Source organism: Ornithorhynchus anatinus, unplaced genomic scaffold (assembly GCF_004115215.2).
Source record: "Ornithorhynchus anatinus isolate Pmale09 unplaced genomic scaffold, mOrnAna1.pri.v4 scaffold_561_arrow_ctg1, whole genome shotgun sequence".
Classification (NCBI taxonomy): Eukaryota; Metazoa; Chordata; class Mammalia; order Monotremata; family Ornithorhynchidae; genus Ornithorhynchus; species Ornithorhynchus anatinus.
Window position 1 is genome coordinate 112,365 of NW_024396865.1, and position 23,505 is coordinate 135,869.

General features: G+C 44.8%; 1 protein-coding gene and 1 long non-coding RNA gene across 2 annotated transcripts in view; both read left to right on the plus strand.

The window, feature by feature from the left end:
* LOC114808922 overlaps positions 1-23,505 on the plus strand; it is a 42,105-nt gene that overhangs the window by 13,713 nt on the left and 4,887 nt on the right. The gene's annotated exons all lie outside the window — the stretch shown is intronic.
* LOC120637979 (vomeronasal type-1 receptor 100-like) lies at positions 16,176-17,310 on the plus strand. The gene has a single exon (XM_039911056.1). It carries the CDS (start codon positions 16,201-16,203, stop codon positions 17,104-17,106), a length of 906 nt encoding a protein of 301 aa, XP_039766990.1. The 5' UTR covers positions 16,176-16,200; the 3' UTR covers positions 17,107-17,310.

Below are 23,505 nucleotides of genomic sequence, written 5' to 3' on the forward strand. Positions count from 1 at the left end.
TGCTCCAGTCTCTTCTTCTTTCCGCTGCCCGGCTCATCTTCCTGCAGAAACGCTCTGGGCATGTCACTCCCCTTCTTAAACACCTCCAGTGGTTGCCCATCAACCTCCGCATGAATCAAAAACTTCTCACTCTAGGCTTCAAGGCTCTCCATCACCTTGCCCCTTCCTACCTCTCCTCCCTTCTCTCTTTCTACTGCCCACCCCGCACTCTCCCCTCCTCTGTTGCCCACCTCCTCACCGTCCCCCGTTCGCGCCTATCCCCCCATCGACCCCTGGGCCATGTCCTCCCGCTGTCCCGGAATGCTCTCCTTCCTCACCTCCGCCAAACTAATGCTCTTCTTCTCTTCAAAACCCTACTTAGAGCTCACCTCCTTCAAGAGACCTTCCCAGACTGAGCTTCCCCTTTTCCTTCTGCTCCCTCTGTTCCCCCTCTACCCCCCCTTCACCACCCCTCAACTAAGCCCTCTTTCCCCCCATTTCCCTCTGCTCCTCCCCCTCCCCCTCTCCCTTCCCCTCCCCTCAGCACTGTGCTCGTTCGATCAATTGTATATATTTTCACTACCCTATTTATTTTGTTAATGAGATGTACCTCACCTTGATTCTATTTATTGCTATTGTTTTAATGAAATGTTCATCCCCTTGATTCTATTTATTGCTATTGTTTTTGTCTGTCTCCCCTGATTAGACTGTAAGCCCATCAGTGGGCAGGGACTATCTCTATCTGTTGCCGATTTGTACATTCCAAGCGCTTAGTACAGTGCTCTGCACATAGTAAGCACTAAATAAATACTATTGAATGAATCCGCCAAACTAACTCTCTTCCCCTCTTCAAAGCTCTACTGAAAGTTCACCTCCTTCAGGAGGCATTCCCAGACTGCACCCTCCCTTTCCCTCTGCCCCTCCTCCCCTCCCCATTTCCCCTACTCCCTCCCTCTGCTCTTCCCCTTTCCCCTCCCCACAGCACTTGTGCATATTTGAATATATTACTTATTACTCTATTTCATCAATGATGTGTATATATCAATGATTCTATTTATCTATTTTGTTGGTATTGATGCCTGACTACTACTTTTGTTTTGCTGTCTGTCTCCCCCTTTCAGACTGTGAGCCCATTGTTGGGCAGGGATTGTCTCTGTTGACGAATTGTACATTCCAAGCGCTTAGTACAGTGCTCTGCACACAGTAAGTGCTCAGTAAATACGATTGAATGACTCAATTAATAAATGGAGTCAGTGGGTCTGGACAGCCTGCTCTATGAGTTTGGAGGGAAATAGTAGGAAGGAGATGGGGAGATAACTGGAGGGATACAGTAGAGAAGCAGCATGGCTCAGTGGAAAGAGCCTGGGCTTCGGAGTCAGAGGTCATGGGTTTGAATCCCGGCGCTGCCACTTGTCAGCTGTGTGACTGTGGGCAAGTCACTTCTCTTCTCTGTGCCTCAGTTACCTCATCTGTAAAATGGGGATTAACTGTGAGCCTCACGTGGGACAACCTAATCACCCTGTATCTACCCCAGCGCTTAGAACAGTGCTCTGCACATAGTAAGCACTTAACAAATACCAATATTAAGAGTTTACTTAGGACAGGGAATATCTTGGGATACATGAGCACATTTGAAAACAATTTGTATGCAGGGTTTCATCCCCACTTTCATCCCCATTTCCAACCTGGACAGAGACTTTCCTGGACCTAAATTAGAAGCTCAGCATCAGTGATTCAAATCCTCTTGTAGAGGGAGTTGTAGGACCTGGGTTAGAATCCAGGCTCTGCCTTGATTCTGCTGGGTGAGCTTAGGCAAATCACTTAACTTCTCTGTGCCTCAGTTATGTCGTCTGTAAAATGGTGATTACTATTGTGAGTCCCATGTAGTTAATGTACTGTTTCCAATATGTTTAGGTTGTAACTAGTCCAGCACTTAGTACAGTGCCTGGGATATAGTAAGAGCTTAACAAATCACATAAGAAAGAAGGAGAGGGAGTTTGGCTGGCCAAGGGGTCCTTTGCCATGAAATCTCCACTCTCCCTCCACTGCCAGGTTGTTGATGAAATTACCTGTTCTCCCTATCGAGACTATGGAGCAAGCGCTGGTTCCAACCTGATTAAATTATATCTACTTGTATCCTCCTAGAACGGGCTTGTCACATAGAAAGTGTTTAAAAACACCATCATTGCCATTATGATTATTAGGAATCAAGGGAAAAGATCACTGCAAACAAGCCATGAGAGTGCAAGGGAATAGTGACCGGAGTTTCTCATAATGAAGTAAAAAAGATACTTCATTTATCAGAATGTTCACCCATTCACATATGAATTTGCAGTAAGTTACTTCTTCATGCTGCTCTATTTAATTATCTCTCAAAGGAATTTCAATATAACATATACATCATATATGTATTATACATGTCACATATCAATACATAGCAATACATTCATATCTCATTTCCTTTGAAATATAATGTGTTATCTATATCATTCTATTCCTTGGAGAGATTATACATTTACGTATGAAACAGAATAGTATATGTAATGTGTGTGTGTGTGTGTGTGTGTATGCATACCAATATTTGTTAATGAGTACATTAACCATGGCGATGAAGTACATCCATATTTCTTCACGGTGGGGAAATACAGAATCAGATTCCCAGACCTGCTGTCCCAACTGACTGCAAGTTTCCCAATCAATCAACTAGTCAATGGTATATATTGAGCACTTACTGACTGCCAAGCGGTGTAGCCTAGTAGAAAGGGTCTGGTGACTGGGAGTCAGACCGCTTGAGTTCTAATCCTCCCACTGCCATTTTCTCCTTCTATGAACTTGAGTAGGTCACTTAATTTCTCTGTGCTTCCATTTCCGCATCTCCAAAATGGGTTTCGATACCTGTTATCCTTCCTACTTCGATTGTTAGCCCCATGGAGGATAGGGGCTATGTCCCACCTAATGATTTCTCCAAATGTTAAATACACTGCCTGGCACTTAGTAAGAGCTTAACAAATATCACAGTTATCATTGTTATTGTTATTATTATTATTATTGTTACTGCTGAGGGGATAGTCCAGAAATTGAAAAAAGAGTTGTGGCCCAGCTGCTTCTTGCTTGTTACTATGATGGGCTGACACAAGTGGTTTCTGGGCACTGGGGATGAGTTATCTGCCTGTTGCCCCAGGGAATGTAAGGATCCTGCTAGTGACAAGAAAATAATCGTCCTGGAGGGAGATGAGGACATGAAACCTTTCTTTATAAATGTCATCCTGGCCCTGACGGAGCAGTGAGAGTGACTCAGGTCCAGAATCAAAGTGCAGACTGGCAAGTGTCTCCTTTTTAAAAGAAATGGTATTTATTAAGTGCTTACTTTGTGCCAGGTACTGTACTATGACTTGGGGTAAATGCAAGATAATCAGATTGGATACAGTCCGTGTTTCACATGGTTTTCACGGTCTTAGCCTCCATATTACAGATGAGGGAACTGAGTCATAGAGATGTGAAGTGATTTGCCAAAAGTCACCCAGTAGGCAAGTGGTGGAATTGATATTAAAATCCAAATCACTCTGACTTCCAGGTCCTTGTTCTATCCACTAGGCAGTGCTGCTTCTCTCTAGGCCACCCTGATTCTTGCTGACTCCATGGTCAGAAGAGAGAGATCATCTTTTTTGTAAGCCAGAGGGGACGAGAGAGACCTGGGCCAGGAGAGGACTGGTCAGCAGGATCAGAAGGGAACATGACTGTTGGAAGCTACCATTGACCCACACCCTGACCATGAGACACCCCCACCCCATTTGCAAATAAGGTGTATTTTCCATCCTGCCTCAATCTACCTACTCATTGCTATTGTTTTTGTATGTCTGTCTCCCCTGATTAGACTGTAGGCCCATCAAAGGTCAGGAACTGTATCTGTTACCGATTTGTACATTCCAAGCGCTTAGTACAGTGCTCTGCACATAGTAAGCGCTCAATAAATACTATTGAATGAATGAATGAATTAGCTGTAGTAAAATAACTTCCTGCTGCTGGCCATATTCTGAGTCCCTTACTCCATCCTATTCCTGCCTCCCAGCTGGTTACTCGACACAGGTTTCTGCCACCCAGATTTGGGGAGCTCTTAGCATAGGATCAGCCCTGCTCCCTCAAGACCCAATCCCCGCACCTCTCAGCAGATCTCTCCTCAACCACAATTTTATCTTGGGGCTGCAGAGATGTCTTTGCTGGAGCTGACCACAGGTTGGTCAGGGGAACAGGATAGGACTTTTGGGCACTAGACTGGGAATTGTGTCGAAATAAAAAAAAATTTTCCTGCCTTTCTCTCTCGTCCCCTGAGAGGCAGGCAAAGCTTTTCCCTATATTTCTCCAATACGGACAGTCACACACACACACATACACATGCGTGCACACATGCACAAGTCTGTAGGAACTTGGCAAACTAATTTAGGTTTCATACTTCTCCCACCAGAAGCAATCTAGTCCATGAACAGTTCACAGGATTAAACTCTTTCGAAATCTCCATAAGAATTATTTTTTTTTTATTTTTAATACTTACACTGAATTAGATTCCAACAATCCTACAGTCTGCTATTTTATACGAAAACAATCCATTTCTCCCTATTTACTTTTCTACTGTTTGCACTTTGCTCCTGCAAGATGTGAATATCTTCACCTATCTTCTTTGAATCCAGTTCCTCCCAAATTCTTGTCATTTGCACCTGCTGTTTAATCCTCATTCATTATAAGTTTAAAGGTTCCCAATTCCTTCTGTCGACCTGCTCCTGCAAATTATAAAGTCCTAAAGTCATGATGCCACCTCCCAAAAAAGACATTTATTCCCCCAAGATACTTTGGTTGTATTCAATGGGGGTTAAACTATGTAAACAAATTATTGGCGATCTTATACTGCAGCTTTCTCCTTCCATCTCTGCTCACCATCTTATATTCCACTGGTTTCGATTCCATATTTCCTGGAAATCTCATTCTGACCATGACCAATTTGATCATTTAATAATCCTACGTGGTAGGCAGGCCAAGTTTGGAGATAGGCATTCTTTTTATGTTTATAATAATACATGTAGAACAAAATTACACTCACTTCTGAACTGTAACAGGCAATTCAAAATTAATTAAAAGACAGGACCTCCTTTGCAAATTAACTCTAATTTGAGTTCTTTGATCTTGTATTGATCAGTTAGTAGTATTTATTGAGCAGTTACTGTTTGTCGAGCAAGTGGTTGGGAGACTACAATATGACAACAGAGGAGACATTCCCTTGCCCACAACAAGCTTACAGTCTATAAAAGGAGACAGACATTAATATGAATAAATGAGTTACAGGTATGTACATACATGCTATGGAGGTGGGAGGGGGTTGAATAAAGGCAGCAAGTCATGGTGACACAAAAGGGATGGAATTAAAGGGAATGAAGGCTTTTAATCATTCATTCATTCATTCATTCATTCATTCAATTGTACTTATTGATTGCTTACTGTGAGCAGAGCACTGTACTAAGCACTTGGAAAGTACAATTCGGCAAGAGATAGAGACAATCCCTACTCAACAACGGACTCGCAGTCTAGAATGGAGAGACAGACAACAAAACAAAACAAGTAGATAGACATCAATAACATCAAAATAGATAAACAAAATTGTGGATAGATACACATCATTAATAAAATAGAATAATAAATATGTACAAATATATACCAATGCTGTGGGGTGGGGAAGGGGGTAGAGCTGAGGGTGGGAGTAGGGATGATGGGGAGGGGAGGAGGAGCAGAGGAATAGGGGAGCTCAGTCAGAGAAGACCCCTGGAGGAGGAGAGCTCAGTAGGGCTTTGAAGGGGGGAAGAGTGCTAGTTTGGCAGATGTGAGGAGGGAGGACATTCCAGACCAGATGTAGGACGTGGGATGGGGGTCGACGGTGGGACAGGTGAGAACGAGGCACCGTGAGGAGGTTTGTGGCAGAGGAGTGAAGTGTGCGGGCTGGGCTGTAGAAGGAGAGAAGGGAGGTGAGGTAGGAGGGGGCAAGGTGATGGAGGGCTTTGAAGCCAATAGTGAGGGGAGTTTTTGCTTCATACGAAGGCTGATAGGCAAGTACGGGAGGTTTTTGACATACCCAGAGAGTTTTTGGGTGTCTTGGAGGAGAAATCCTTCAATAAGTCTTTGAAGAGAACAAAGAGAGTGATTATCTTTTGGATGTGAAGAGGGAAGGCATTCCAGGACAGAGGCAGGATGTGGGTGAGCGGGCAGAGGTGAGATAAATAAGATCGAGGTAATAATAATAATAATAATAATGTTGGTATTTGTTAAGCGCTTACTATGTGCAGAGCACTGTTCTAAGCCCTGGGGGAGACACGGGGGAATCAGGTTGTTTCACATGGGGCTCACAGTCTTAATCCCCATTTTACAGATGAGGTAACTGAGGCCCAGAGAAGTTAAGTGACTTGCCCACAGTCACACAGCTGACAAGTGGTAGAGCTGGGATTTGAACTCATGACCTCTGACTCCAAAGCCCATGCTCTTTCCACTGAGCCACGCTGCTTCTCGAGGTACAGTGAGAAGGTTAGCATTAGACGAGCTAAGTATGTGGGCTGCATTGTAGTAGGGGAGTAGTGAGGTGAGGTAGGAGGGGGCAAGGTGTGTTAAAGTTTCTGTTTCATGTGGAGTTGGATGGACAACAACTAGAGGATCTTGAGGAGTGGGAAAACATGGGCTGAAAGTTTCTGCAGAAAAATTATTCAGGAAGCAGAGTGAAGTATGGCCTGGAGCCATGAGAGACAGGAGTCAGTGGGGTCTTCAAGGAGGCTGTTACAATGCAGGATAGGATAATTTCTTTGATTAACATCATAGCAGTTTGGATGGGAAGGAAAGGACAAAGTGATGTTGTGAAGGTTGAACCGACAGGATTTAGTAATAGATTGAATATGTGTGGGTTAAAATGAGAGAAAGGAGTCAAGGATAATGCCAGGGTTACAAGCTTGCGAGACAGGAAGTATGGAGGTGCTATCTACAGTGATTAGAAAGTCCTGGGAAGGACAGAATTTAGGTGGAAAGACAAGGGGTTCTCTTGTAGACGTGTTAGGTTTGAGGTGATAGTGGAACATCCAAGTACAGATGTTTTGAAGGCATGAGGAAATGTGAGACTTAAGAGAGGGAGAGAGATCAGGGCTGGAGATGTAGATTTGGATGTCATCCACATAGAGGTGCTAGTTGAAGTCATGGGAGCAGATGAGTTCTCCAAAGGAGTGTATGTAGATGGAGAACAGAAGGGGACCCAGAACTGAACCTTGAGGGACACCCACAGTTAGGGGTTGGGAGGCAGAGGAGAAGCCCATGAAAGAAACTGAGAATGAGCTGGCAGAGAAATCGGAAGAGAAGCAGGAGAGGACGGTGTAAGTGAAGCCGAGGTTGGATAATGTTTCCAGGAGAAGGGGGTGTTCCATAGCGTCCAAGGTAGCTAAGAGGACGGGGAAGATTAAGGTGGCATAAAGGCCATTGGATTTGGCTAAAAGGAGAACACTGGTACCCTTGGATAGGGCAGTGTCTGTGGAATGAAGGGGACAGAAGCCAGATTGGTGGGAGTCAAGGAGAAAATTGGAGGAGGGGAACGGAATCAGCTGAGATTCTCTCTCCCATATTTCCTTTCTTTAACTTATATTACCCGACAAAGGCATGATATGGCTATACTAAATGCTTGGGAGTGTCCAACGCAACAGAGTTGGTAGACACATTACCTGCCCATAAGGAGATGACAATCTAGAAGGCATTTATTTTTATCTATTGCCCATCCCTCTGCCCCTCCCCGTCTCACATGACTGTAACCTGTCCATTCCCTCCCTTGGTAGGTTAAAAACCATGAAAGAAGCAAGAGAAGTGCAAAAATACAGGAATTACTTGGGGTACTCTGGCAGACACCTAAACCCGTTAAATTCTTGTTCGTCTGAATTGCTATTCACATTTGATTTGAGGGAGTCAAAAACTATAAAATTGGTGTGACCTGTTCTTTCTCCCAATCAGACTGTAATCCCCATGTGGGACAGGGACTGTGACTGATGTGATTTATCTTGCATTTACCTCAGTATTTAGCACAGTATATGGTTATACCAAGTGTTACATCCACAGGCAGGTTCTGTCTGGCCACCTAATGACAGCCTCTTCTACTCGTCTTCCTTGGTGTTGATCTCTATTGTACTGAAGTGAGATCTGAGTCACTTTCATCACATAGCCCATACCAAGGTGATATGCCTTTAATAGGGCATTGAAGATGGAGAAAATAATTTTCTGTCAGATAGAAAAGGGAGGGCTTTCCAGGCTAGCAGCAGGAAAGAGGCTGGCAGAGAGACAAAATGAGATCTAGGTACAGTGCCTAGATTGGCATTAGAGGAGAGAAGGATGCAGGCTAGATAGTATGGTAGAGCAGTGAGGTAAAGTAGGAGAGGTCAAGGTCATTGAATGCTTTAAAGGAGCTTCTGTTTGATGCAGAGGTGGATAGGCAACGACTGAACGTTGAGGAGTGTAGAAACATGGACTGAATGTTTTTGTAGAAGAGGAAAGGAAAAATAATTTGCAGTATGTAACCGTAAATGTTTCATGAGAGGACCTTCCTTCTTTTAAGTAATGATAAGATATTTTAGCAGTTGTACAGCTCTTAGAAATGTGTCAAGTGGTGGGGTAGATGCAATCTAATTAGATAATGAATAATTGTCGAGAAGCTGCATAGCGCAGTAGATACAGCACAGGCCTGGGAGTCAGAAGGTCATGGGTTCTAATTCTGGCTTTGCCACATGTCTGCTGTTGACCTTAGGCAAGTCACCTATCTTCTCTGGGCCTCAAATACCTCATCTGTAAAAGGGGGACTAAGACTGTGAGCCCTATGTGGGACAGGGACTGTGTCCAACTAGATTTGCGTGCATCCTCCCCAACGTTTACTACAGGACTTGGCACATATTAAATCATTTAGCAAATACCACAAATGTCATGTTTATTAAGCCCTTACTGTGTACCATGCACTGTATTAAATACTAGGGTAGATACGAAATCATTAGTTTGGGGACAATGTCTGTCTTACACGGGGTTCACAGTTCAAGGGGGAGGAAGTAAAGGTGTTTAAACTCCATTTTACAGATGAGGAAACTGAGGTTCAGAGAAGTTAAGTGACATACCCAAGGTCACACTTCAAGCAAGTAGTGGAGCAAGATTAGCACCCAGATCCTCTGACTCTCAGGCCTAACCTGTTTCCACTAGGTCCAATTGCTTCTCAGTGTAGAATCACTGCTTCTTTCAGGTTTCTCTTCCATCCTAATCATTTGGCTCATGACCTTGTCCCAAGGTGCACCCGAGGTACCCCCTATAATAATAATGATGGTATTTGTTAAGCACTTACTATGTGCCAAGCACTGTTCTAAATCCTGGGGTTTATTCAAGGTTATCAGGTTGTCCCACATGGGGCTCACAGTCATAATCCCCATTTTACAGATGAAGTCACTGAGGCCCAGAAAATTTAAGTGATTTGCCCAAGGTGGCAGAGCCGGGATTAGAACCCACATCCTCTGACTCCCAAGCCCGTGCTCTTTCCACTAAGCCACGTTGCTTTCAAATGCTATCTCGTGATTGTCCAAGCCAGCAAGGTGGATTTCGGAAGTGTGAATAGGATACTGCCCTCACAACCAAAACTGCTAGATTGACAGCCCAAGCTGGGAATACAGAAGGAGTCCCTTGCCCCCGTGCCCATCAAATTAGGTATGGAGGAGGGGGAGGGTAGAGATTGGATAAACTGAGGCTGAAAGTTGGAATGGCCTAGGAGCACAGGTAATAAATGCTTGCAGCCTCTGACCTACTGGGCAGTGGATCGACACTTGCAGCAATCGGCTGTGGGTCACCTCTGCCCAGAGTGTGGGATGCCCGCTCTGCCTGCACCAAGTGAGGAGCCTTGGGATGGGTGAGTGTCCCGCTGAACTCTCATGGGGCTGGAAGCTGGCTCTTCTCCATGGGTGTTTAACACCTAAATGGATTCCTCCCAAGTGGGAAGTGCTTGTGGATCAGAGCTAGCTGCCTCATCACGTGTGAACATAGCATAAGTGGATTCCTCCCGGGTGGGAAGCATTTGTGGGTGGCAGCTAGCTGCCTTCCCATGTGCAAACAAAGCATAAGTAAATTCCTTCTGGATGGGACCTAGATTCGCATCAGGAAACAATGAACATTGATGTGGCTCAAGAAGTCTGTTTCCTCTCCCAGACTGGAGTAGGTATCATGGGGAACTCCCTTCTCAACATGCTTGGCTTCTCTTCATTCCTCCTGGGTTCCAAACCAAAGCCCAGAGACCTAGGTGTTTTGCCACATATGAGTAGCACGTAATTATATTCTTCTTGATAGGAAAGTTTTAATATCAGTAAATAAAGAGCACGGGCTTTGGAGTCAGAGGTCATGGGTTCGAATCCTGGCTCGGCCACTTGTCAGCTGTGTGATTTTAGGCAAGTCACTTCACTTCTCGGTGCCTTAGTTACCTCATCTGTAAAATGGGGATTAAGACTGTGAGCCCCACGTGAGGCAACCTGATTCCCCTGTGTCTACCCCAGCGCTGAGAACAGTGCTCGGCACATAGTAAGCGCTTAACAAATACCAACATTATTATTATTATTATTAATAATCATATTCCTCCCAAAAGGGAGGTTCAATTTGCCGCATCAAAAATAGTCAAATAATTCAATTCTCCTCGTGGAATAAATTTTGTACAAGACTCAGCCTTTCTGTCCCCCGTCTCTTACTTTAAGTGACAGACTTAGTACCTCACACCCCTTACTCACCTTCCAGGCCACTATGTAACCCAAATATCCCAAACCTTATATCACAAGAAACATCCTCCAATCCAGCCCCACAGCACTTATGCTCATATCTATAATTTATTAATTGGTATTAATGTCTGTGTCCCTCTCTAGATTGTGAGCTCGTTGTGGGCAGGGATGGTGTCTATTCATGGTTATAATGTACTCTCCCAAGTGCTTAGTACAGTGCTCTGCACACAGTAAGTGCTCAATAAATATATGATTCAATGAATGAATTAATATTCATTAGCAATGGTATTTGTACACCAAGTTCAGGCTACAAGCAGCATGGCCTATTAGCCTAGTGGAAGGAGGATGATCCTGTGAGTCAGAAGACCTGGGTTCTAAACCCAGCTTCATTACTTAGCTGCTATGTGACCCTGGTCAAGTCACTTAATATCACTGGGCCTCAGTAACCCCATCTGCAAAACGGGGATTTAATACCTGTTCTCTCTCCTACTTAGACCTGGTAGCCCCATGTGGGATTTGATTATCTTCTGCCTACCTCAGCGCTTAGCAGAATGTTTGGCACAGAGTTAGAACTTAACAAATACCACAATTTTTACTATTTTACTAGAGTAAATCCAAGACAGATTATACACACATGGCTCACAATCTAAATTGGGGAAGATCACTATCTAGAGCAATGATGGTGGACTATAAAAAAACTAAATCGAACTTGAGGCACCAGGTATGGACAACTCGCTCAAGGAGTTTGGAAAGGGATGGTAGTAGGAAGATGGGGCAATAACTGGAGGAAGCTATGGGGTCAAGGGAGGTTTTTTTTAGGATAAAGGAGAAATGGGCATATTTGAAAGCAGTGAGGATTGAAGCCCTTGGACAGCAAACAGTTGAAGAATGTGTTTAGGTCCATTCTGGACATGTTACCCCACTACTCAAAAACTCTAGTGGTTTCCCATCCACCTCCACATCAAACAAAAACTCCTCACCATTGTCTTTAAAGCACTCTATCACCTTGTTCCCTACTACATCACCTTGCTTCTCTCTTGGTATAACACAGCCCACACACTTAGTTCCTCTAGTGCTAACCTTCTCACTGTGCCTTAATCTCACCTATCTGGCTGCCAACCCCTAGACCACGTTCAGCCTCTGCCCTGGAACGTCCTCCCTCTTCAAATCTGACAGACACTTACTCTGCTCCTCCCTGCCCCCACCCACAAACCAAAGCCATATTGAAAGCACTTCTCCTCCTCTTCTTCTTGAAGGCCTATTGGAGGAGGTGGGCCTTCAACAAGGCTTTGAGGTCGGGGAGAGTAATTTTTCCTCATCTCCCACTCCCTTCTGCCTTAACCTGACTAGCTTCCTTTGCTCTTCCCCCATCCCAGGCCCACAGCACTTAAGTACATATATATAAATTTATTTAATGTACATATCTGTAATTTCATTTATTTGTATTGATGTCTGTGTGCCCCTTGTAGAATGTAAGCTCTTTGTGGGCAGGAAATGTATCTATTGTTGTGTTGTACTTTCCCAAGCGCTTAGTAGAGTGCTCTGCATACAGTAAGTGCTCAATAAATATGATTGAATGAATGAATGAATGAATAAGAGCTTGAGCACAGTTAGGGATTAATTCAACTAGCCACCTGAGCACAGTTCACTAGGACATAGTTCCACACCAGAAGCCACACACCCTCATCTCCCACCCTTGCCCATATCCCGCTTACAACTGTAGACTCACACCCTCATACCCAAGCAGCCAGGTTGGGTTTGGGAGGATGTGTGTGAGAGAGTAGGTTGAGACTGTCCCTCATTTTATATCCTTGATTCTTTGCTCTGGTGTTCATTACAGAAACAGGAGTACTGAGCCTGAGATTGGAGTTGGGACTGTATTGTAGGAGTTGCAGCTAGTTGCAGCTAGTCATATACATTTCACTCAAATTCTTGATCCCAAAGCCAGACCCCAAACAATACAGATCTCTGACATCTGAGGCAGAAAAAATTGAGGGTCACTGGTGGAGATCCTAGATGTTAAATACAGCCTGTGGGATACTGAACTCTTTCTCTTTCACTCTAAGATATATAACTATGAGAGAGAGAGAAAATAAAGGAGAGGGCTTTGGATGGTGAAATGTTCGGAGTGAAAGGTTTAGTGCACATATTACAGCAAACTCCTTCTACCAATGTTTGGACAAAGTCATTGTGGAGAGGAACCCACTTTAAGCTGAAAAGACCGGATAAATGATGAGAGACCAGATAAGAGACAAAAGAGAAGTTGCCCAGATGGACAGATCAAGGAGACCCAGCTAGCTAAATCCAGATAAGGCCACTATCTTGGTGGAATAACTTGGAGGTATGGTAAGTGGATGGATATAAGGCTAGGCTGCTTGCCAGGATAACCATTTGCAAGGTCACATTTTAGGTCAGGGAAGACCCACCCAACAATTACATGAAACAAGCCAACAAAGAAAGAAAAATATCTTTTTTTATTGGTATTTGTTAAGCACTCACAAGGTGTAAAGCACCATTCTAAGCACTGCGGTAGGTATAAGTTAAACAGGCCCTATCCCAAATGGGGCTCACAGTCAAGTGGGGTGGGGATCAGGTAGTGAATCCCCATTTTTTGATGTTGAGGAAACTGAGGCACAATACATTTAAGTGACTGTCCAAAGTCACCCAGCAGGCATGAGGCAGAGCCAGGAGTAGAATCCAGGCCCTCTGGCTCCCAGGTCCATGCTTTATCTATTATACAACATGGCTTCCTTGTAGTTTTGGAGCCCCCATCTTTCTCCAGATGAAGCCAATGCCTGTCATTCCTAGACCACATAATCTTCCAGGAGCAAAAGCCTTTTCCTGAAATTTTCACACCCCAGATCAGGCTGAAGACAGCTCTAATGATCACTTAGCTGGAACTGTCTGTTAAGGCAGTGTGTCCCATTGCCCTCCCTGATGTCCTGTGAAATCTTAGGAAGGTACTGTCCTAACCCACTGACTTCTAGGAAGAGAAATACCTAGGAGGGTCAAGAACCTAGACTAAGGGGTAAAATCTGAAATAATTTTATTCTGAATATTACCCTTCATTTGCTGCTCCCGAAATTCCATGAGTCTGAGGCCTAAAGATGAACTAAGTGCAGGGGATAAAGTACATGGATGATATAGGTGGAAGGAAACACTGGAGTTATGAGAGTGGGGTAGTCACCAGTGATGTTGGAAAGTTCACATAAAGTACACGAATGATATAGGTGAGAGGGAACCCTGGAGTTATGAGAGTGGGGAAGCCACCAGTGATGTTGGAAGGTTCACAATTCTGCTGCTGCTGGTCGGCTCCTTCTGGGGTTGGAACAGGGGCTGAAAGGAGCCACAGTGGAGAGTTGGGTAGCTTCTCTCCTAGGCGGTGGGCCCCAGAGGTTAGGTTGGTCACTGAGGGATTGGGGCTCAGAGTACTCCTAGTCCAGGGCTGCAGCTGCCATACAGCACCAGTCTTCAAATGAATTTTGTGATTACCAAATGGCCTTTCAACCAATTACTTTGGCCCCATTTGAGGCTAATTCATTTGACCGAGGGAATCTTATTGTGGCAAGAGAGTTGGCGTGCAGATGAAGTGTAAAGCTATGCCATATAGGGCTAACCATAATGGAAAGGTCAAAGCCTACGCATCAGACAAAGTCGATTCACCTGTGATGGACAGCTGTGGCATGGGAAAGAGTCAAAGGCAAGTGACGAAATTATCAAAATATTGATCACAGACAACACCAGAGACTCAAGGTTTTACTGTGGGGAAGAAAGCAACAGTAAAAAGCAGTATGGTGTAGTAAATAGAGCACAGACCTGCAAGTCAGAAGGTCATGGGTTCTAATCCTGGCTCTGTCACTTATCTGCTTGGTGACCTTGGGCAAGTCACTTTACTTCTCTGGGCCTCAGCTAACTCATCTGTAGAATGGGGAATTGAGATTGAGAGCTCCACACGGGACAGGGACCTTATTCAACCAAATTTGCTTGTATCCACCTAAGAACAGCACCTGGCACATAGTAAGTACTTAACAAATACCATCATTAATTAAACCACTTCCATATCTTTACCAAGAAAACTGTATGGATACAGACACCACAATGACTTGATGACAGAAGATGGAACATTCTGAAGAGGGTGTGTCCATGGAGTCGCTCTGGGTCAGAAACTGGCTGTCAAAATAAGCACCTCCAAAGAGTAATTGGATCATATGCGGCTCTCTTAGTTGTCCTTCCTCCTTGGATGCACAAATCCTGGAGGGGCCTTTTCTCCCTTGTATCCCTTTGCTGCCGGGGCAGATTTGTTCCTTGGACCCTTAAGAGGTAACTGAAGCACTACCCCAGCTGCACAAAAATGTTAGAACACTACAGGATTTCTAATACTCAAATCGAAAGGGTCTTTAACAAGTGAATTGGTCAATATGAAATAATTCCTATAGAAAATGCCTTGGCCTTTCCTCACCATCATCAATATTATTCCTTGAGTGCTTACTATGTTCAGAGCACTGTACTAAGCACTTGGGAATGTATAATACAAGAGTTGGCAGACACATTCCCTGCTCACAGTGAGCTTATATTTCCCACATTTCCCTTCCCCAGCACTCTACGTTTCCTGTGTGCAACATGCTGTCTGGTTCTGTACCCCTCAAACTCTCAAGGAATCCCAGGTCTCAGGTCCACCCTCTCCTGATTCTCTGAGACCAGAGCCAAAGGCCTTCCGAGCCACATGATCATTTTCCTGCCTCTCAGATAGTTTCCTGAATCCTAAGGGACCTCTTAAATGCTTCTCATAACCCCTCTCTCCCCGGGATTGTTCAGTCCTATCTCTAACTCAAAATGCTTAAGGGGCATCCCAATTAATTAGCCTCTTCCCCTTTTAGCAGTCTTCCCCTGTGATGGCTGTTATCATCTTACTGAGTTATCTCATCTCTTACTCCGTTCAATTACCTGTCCCTCAGGGAGGAGGTCATCAGGAGTGAGTTATTACTGGCTCAAGCAATGTCTGATGGTCTTCCCCTCTGACTGCTTTGTTTGAGGTTATCTTGAGTGAATGTCTCATCCTGGCACAACAGTGCAGTCTGTAAAATGTTTTAGGCCCAGTGGGCCCATGGAAAATCACTCTCTGCTGGGGGTAGGACAACAAGGCACCTGCTAAGAGGAAATTGTGCCCTATTCAATGAATGGAGTTCTTTGAATTGACCATTGAATACGTAGATATATATTTTCAAAGGGCTTTTGACACCAACAGTTTACATACAAATGGATTGTGACATAACCAAGTAAACATGACCATTCCTAGCCAATCTCACTGAAATACTCAATTCTTTCTGGAACCTCTCCCAGTTTTCTTTCCAGCTCCAGGAATGAAATTCTCACAGTCTCTGTCCCATCCTTCTTCCTCCAGTGTTGCTGCAGATATTCGCGTCAGGAAGCAATGAACATTGATGTGGCTCAAGAAGTCTGTTTCCTCTCCCAGACCGGAGTAGGTATCATGGGGAACTCCCTTCTCAACATGCTTTACTTCTCCTCATTCCTCCTGGGTTCCAAACTAAAGCCCACAGACCTGGTCATCATTCACCTAGCTCTGGTCCACACTGTGATGCTTCTTACCAGGTGGATCACCAGAACAGCAGGAATACTGGGGTTTGGGATTGTACAGACCAATGCTGAGTGTAAGCTGTTTGCCTATGTCTGCCGCATCACCCGGGGCCTCTCCATCTGTACTACTTCTCTACTGAGCATGGTCCAGGCCATCACCATCAGTCCTACCACCTCCTACCTGTTCCACTTCAAGATTCAGATCCCAAACTTCATCCTCCCAGTCTTAGCCATCTTGTGGATTCCAAACATGCTGATAAGCACCCAACTTTTGTACCAAGTGGTCGGTTTACATAATGCAACCACCATTGAGAGCAATTGTTACACTGTGCCCTTAAACACACTCCTCCAGGGGTTGATTCTCACCCTCATGGCTCTCCGTGACATCCTCTCCCTGCGGCTAATGAGCTGCTCCAGTGGCTACATGGTCATTCTCCTGCATCGACACAGACACCAGGTCCAGCATCTTCGCAGTACCAGCCAAGCCTCTGAAACATCACCAGAGAGACGAGCCACCAAAATCATTGTGCTGCTTATGAACTGCTTTGTAGTCTTCTACTGTGGAGACTTTGTCCTTTCCCTGTTTCTAGGGACATCCATGAAGAATAATGTCACCCTCTTGAATGCTAGCATGTTTGTGGTAAATGGATATGCCACTGTCAGCCCCTTTGTCTTGCTCACCTGTGACACCAGAGTCATCAAGTTCCTGGGTGATTTTCTGGGGAAAAAGACGCGAAGATAATGCTGCTATCTGCAAACTCGCTTTGATATGGAAACCCAGTGATGATCCTGTGTCTCAAGCAAGGAAGACCGTGGAAGAACAATATTACCATTAAACCAAGGACATTTCTAGCCATAGTCCCTGGAGATAGTCAGGGTTTCATTAAAGGTTGAGGGTTTGCAGTACTGATAATTTCTACTGCAGACTTCCCTCCTCTGGAAGCTTTCCCAGACTCCTGGCTACAGTTCCTCCATCTCCTACTTTGCTTTGCTAGATCTTTATGTAACGTTTGATGGCTGGATCTGTGCACAGCATGTTGTGTCTCCTCAGTTGTTCTCTATGGATAGCAGTCTGGCCTAATGGAAAGAATATGGGGCTGGGATTCAAAGAACCTGGACTCTAATCCCAGCTCTGCCACTTACCTGATGTATGGATAAGTAATTTAGCACTTCTGTGCCTCTGTTTCCTCCACTTTAAAATGAGCATTCAATACCATTTCTCCCTCCTACTTAGATTGTGAGTTTCCTGTGATCAGAGACTGTGCCAACCTGATTAACTACCCAGGCACTTAGCACAGTGTATGACCCAGAGGAAGTACTTAGCAAAGACCATATCATTATCATCACCATAATTATATGATAATTATTATTATCATTATTATTATAACTTGAGACCCATGGTGTAACCAGATTTTCATACTCCCTCATTTCTCCTTATCCTTTGTCATCTTCCCCATTTTCCTCCCTTAAAATAAGATACAGAGACAAAGAGTTTAACAAAGTTAGTGATAATAATAATAATGATAATAACAACAATTGTGGTTAAGTGCTTACTATGTGCCAGCTAAGCACTGGTTTGGATACAAGCAAATCAGATTGGACACAGTCCCTGTCCCACCTGGGGCTCTCAGTGTCTTAATTCCCATTTTACAGATGAGGAGGTAATTTTGGTACAGAGAAGCTAAGTGATTTGCCAAAGGCCACACAGCAGACATATGGCAGAGTCAGGATAAGAACCCATCACCTTCTGATTCCCAGGCCTATGCTCTATTCACTACACCATGCTGTTTTCCATGGCATATCCACACCTAGGAATATCCATTAGGTTCTAACCCTGTGAGTGTCCAGATTTAGAGGTAAACACATTCTTTTCACCACTGCTCTTTGAGCAGTATTACAGCAAATTTCATGAAAAAAGCTGAGATTCATCACAAAGACAAAAACAGCTAAATATTTCCAAGGGAATTGAGAAAATACCAAATCTGATATTTTACATCTGCCCTTTCCTCTCCAACGTTATGGTGATCACCTGCAACATACTTTCTTTAACAATGGGCTGTTCTGCTCATAAACTCCTCACTTGTCTCCATGCTTCCAACCTTTTCATTCTAAGTTAGTTAGTCACGGTATTTATTCATTTGACAAGCAGCCAAGTTCTGTGATAAGCACTCAGGACTTCATAAATTCTTCAATGCCTGGATCGTCATTCTGATCACCTATTCTGTTGCCTGGAGCAAGGAGGAGCCTGAGGGCTTCCCTTCCCATTACCATTTTTAGCTACTTAGTTTGAACATTGATATCTTGGATTGCTGAATTTACAATTTAATTTTGTTTTGCAATCCATCACTGTTTGAAATGTATATAGATTCTGAGCCTTGTGTGAACAATCTATCTTGTATTTAGCATCTAAAGATCATAATGATAACAACAATAATGTGGTTATGATAGAGTACTTCCTATGTGCAAAGCACTGTACTAAATCCTGGGGTGGATCCAAGATAATTAGGTCTCACATGGGGCTCACAGTCTAACCAGAAGGGAGAACAGATATTGAATCCCCATTTTGCAGATGAGGGAACAGAGGCACAGAAAAATTAAGTGACTTGCCCAAGGTCACACATCAGGTAAGAGATAGAGACAGAGACTAATCCAGATCCTATGTCTCCTAAGCTTGTGCTCTTTCCCCTAGGCCAATAGGCCATGCTACAGGGAGCTAGTATTTAGCATATAGATACCATTACAAATGAATATTACTCCATTCCTCAAAATACGCCTTTGGTCTCCCCACATTCGACTGCAAACTCTTTGAGGGCATGGACAGACTTTCATTTTTGTATTTTCTGAAGCATTGTTCTGTACAAAAAATGCTTTTAAATAAATGAATCCTGAGAATGACTAAGACATTCCTGCCCCTTCCCATGCACCAGTGCTCTCACAATAGAAAAACAGCATTTGTTTGGTTTGATTCACTGGTGCCCAGTGAATCAGGGTGGCAGTATTACTTAGACCATTGCCCTAGTCATTTGTTCCAGATGTTTAACTCCCTCTTCGAATCCCGTCCCTGCCTTCCCCTTGTCCTGCCCCTAATGACTTGGCTACCTGCATTGCTGAGAAAATTGAAACTATCAGACAGGATCTCCCTAAAAATCTCTTTACTCCTCTCCAGTCCCACCATCCTCCTGTCCCTTCTTCAACTCTCTCATCTTTCCTAGGAGTATTTCAAGAGGAGATCACCTGCTTTCTCTCAAAGTCCACCACACCACCTGTTCAAACAATCCCATCCCTTCACACTTTCTCAAAACACATGAGCCCTCCCTTCTTCTCTCCTTGACTGCCATCTTCATGTTTACTCTCCAGAGGTTTTCTCCCCACTGCTTTCAAACATGCCCACATTCTCCCTATCCTAAAAAACCCTCTCCCTTAACCCCATGGCACTCTCCAGTTATCACCCCTTCTGCCTGCTACCATTCCTTTCCAAACTCCCTAAGCAAATTGTCTACACCAGATTTCTCAGTTTCATATCCTCCAATTCTCACCTTAACCCCCTCCAAACTGGCTTCTGTCTCCTTCACTCCTCAGACACTGCTTCTTGCCAAATCCAATGGCCTCTACTCCATCCTAATCTTCCTCCACCTCTCAACTGCCATTGACGTTGTGATCAACCACTTCTTCTGAAAACATTTTCCAAATCTAGCTTCCCTGATACTTTCCTCTCCTGCTTCTGACCCCATCTCTCTGGCTGCTCATTCTTAGTCTCATTCACAGGTTTCTCTTCTGCTTCCCACCCGCAAAGTATGGGAAACAAATCCCTCAAGTTTTAGTTCTGTATTCCCTTCTATTCTCCATCAACACCCATTCCCTTCAAGAAATCATTCACGGCCATGGCTTCAACTACCAACTACACGCCAATGGTTCCCTAATCTACATCTCCAGTCCTGATCTCCTCCCTCCCTGCAGTTTTGCATTTCCTCCTGCCTTCAAGACAAATCTCCTTGGATGTCCTGCCATCACCAAAAACCTAAGGCATCCCAAACCGAAATCCCTATCTTCCTACACAAATCCTGTCCTCCTCCTGACCTTTCTGTCACTTATAGGTCCACCCTGCCCAAATTAATTACTCTGTTCACTGACCTGGGAAGAAATTCCAAACGGGCTTCTCCATCAGGCATACGGACCCTCCTTGTATGTAATTACCCCAGAAGTTGCCCACGAAACTGACAGGCCTATAGAGGCAACCAAATCTCTCCCCAGTTGGCTCTTTCGGAGCTATTATAGGCCATAGGCACATCCTCATCATCGTTTTTTTTGAGTGCTTACTGTCTGCAGTACATTTTACTTGGCACATGAAAGAGTCCAATACAACAGAGTTGGGAGACATGTTCCCTGCCCACCAGGGGCTTGCAGCCTAGAGAAGAGTTTACAGCTCAAAGGAATTTCCTCTGGGTGGACAGTCATCTTTTTGGGGGATGTTTAACCATTCTCCCCCATCCTCTCCTACCCACCATGTCACTCGTCTTGCTCCGGGCTCTGCTGCCCTCACTTCTCTCCTTCACACCCTAGTCAAAAAGTAATTGAATTCATCTCATGACCTACTTTCTCAAGCACCCAGTTCATCAAGCAGTTAGAGCTACTGGTTGATTGCAAACTTAGTGCTTACTACCACTGCCTGAATAAGCTACAAGGACCTTCAGGCTCATCCTCTGGGGATTGCACCTCCCAAGCACACACTGGAAAATGTCCTGGAGTTTCCTTAACTAAAATGTGAAATAGCCTTGCCTCCTGGTCCATGTCTTTTCATGGCTTCTCATGTTATTCTTGTCCTAAACCTGGCTACATCTACATCTACATCTATATCTCTGCAGACATTTCTGAAATAGCCAGACTTGGAGAGGAAGGAGGAATGGGGCAGAGCAGTAAGATGGTTGGAATCTCAGAGAAACAGGAGAGCTGTTACAGATTCTAGTTATAAATTTAAGTATTTGTTTAGCGCTTATTACGTGTTAAGTCATGTGCTAAGCACTGGAGTAGATAGAAGTTAATTAGTTCGGACAGAATCCTTTTCCACATGGGTCTCACAGTCCAAGTAGGAGAAAGTCTGCTGTTTCTCCGTTTTTCTCTCCTCGGTGCTCGGTGCTTTCTGAAAATCACTGATGACGATCATGTCCCCCACTCCCCGTCGCTCCTCCCACAATAACTCATTTCACACCTTCTTCTGTTCCCTCAATGTCATCTTCCTCACCTCACATTTCCTCATACCACACCTCAGCCACCAGACAGGGCCAGCTACTCCTTGGGGCCCCCCGAAAATGGTCTGAGGGAAAGATGATTCAAGGAATTCATAGTGATTTCGCTTTCATAGGTCTGAGACTCACTGGCCCTTTGCTGCTCCGGACTGCTCCTTAGCTTAAAAGTTAACATGCTGCTGCTCAAAGAGCTTCATGTCACATTCGGATCTTGTTCTCTCTCCACTCCTCTAACCACCCCCCCCCCCCCCCCACCCACGGAACAGTGGGATGGAATTTTGGGATTGAATTTCTGCCCCTAGGAAACACAAGTGGTGGTCTGGGAGTGCGGAGGGTTCAGCTCTCCAGGATGGCCACCTCGCCAGCCACGCTAGGGCGGGAATGGGTTCGCCCTCCCAGAGCAGGGTGGGCTCTACTGAGTTCCAGGAGAAATGGAAACTAGATCCGGGGGGCTCCCCCGGGCCTGAGAGAGACCAATCCCTCCTATTCCTTTTCCCTTCCAGCTGTGACAAGGACAGAGTCCAGCCTCCCAAGTACCACTGTGCCTGGATCTCTCTGCTGGCTTCAGCTAGGTCCCAAAGCCTAGCACATGGGCCTCTTTCTCCTTTCCTCCCTCATTTCCTCTTGGCTCCACTTTTCTCCCAGATTCATTTCTTCGTCCCCACAACCTTCTTTTGAAGTATGGACCTCTCTTCACGTGGCAGCAGGGGCTGTAGGTTACCTCTCTCTCTCTCTCTCTCCCTCTCTCTCTCCTTCTCTCTCTCTCTCTTTCTCTCTCTCTGTGTCTTTTTGTCTCTCCCTTTTCACAGCTTAATTTAGCTGCTTCCTAGCCTGCTACTCCATATAATCACGTTCCCATGGCTGCTCTGGTCGGGCTTCTCTTTCTGTTTCACTTGAGCTGTTACCAGGTCCCTTATAATACCAAACTAAACACCAAGTGACTCCTTTGAAACTCCCTCATCTTTCCAGGTTGTGCTCAAATTATGCAACAGGCATCCTGATCCTGGCATTCTTCCCCACCCTCTGCCCCCTACATCCTCTCTTTCTCATCTTTTTTCTTTGCTGCTCAAGATCCATCTCCACCCAAAAGCACCACCCGATTAACTCCTCCTGTTTTCCACCTTGTTCCCCATCCTTTCCTTATTCCTGCCATGTCTCAATGGGCATGTATTTTTAGTTCGGGACCTCCTGTCTCTCTCGCCACTGTTAAGTTTGTTGTTTACCTTCAGATGGCAGGAACCTCAAGACCTCCATTTCCGGGAAGACTGGCTCAACCCCGACCACCAGAAGCCCAGTGCCATTCCAGGTAAGTCCTTTCTCCATGGAGTTCCACCTAGCTTTGACGGATGGGCACAGTAGCTGTTTCCGGAAGTCATATGACCTCAGCGGATAAGAGGGGTTAGGTTTTAAAGAGGGGAACCTCTAGGGCCGGGTCCTGTGAGATTCGAATAGTGCTTAAGATTAAAAAAAGTCGGAAGGTCAGCGTGGCTCGGTTTTCCCGTAACATTATTCGAGGATCTTTTTCTGTGAAAAACGTTTTGGGTGTCATTTTGTTAGCATACATTTCTGCTTCTTCCTCCTTTGAGAAGAGTCTAAAAATACTTTGGATGCGATCTTCTACAATTTAAAGAAGCAGTATTTTCTTTTTCTTTGCTAATGACATCTTCTGTCTCTTCCTACAGGTTCTGTCGGTTGGCGAACCCGTCACTGTGAATGAGCTAGAGATGGACTTCCAGAGATTCTTTGGCTCCCAGCGGTCAGGACTGGAGGCCCCGACACTGAACTGGATGGATGGCACCGTGCTGAAGTCAGACCAGGAGACAAATCCCTGTCTCTCCTTCCTCACAGCACAGGCCAGAACCAGATCAAATCCAATGACCGACAATGAGGACTTTTAT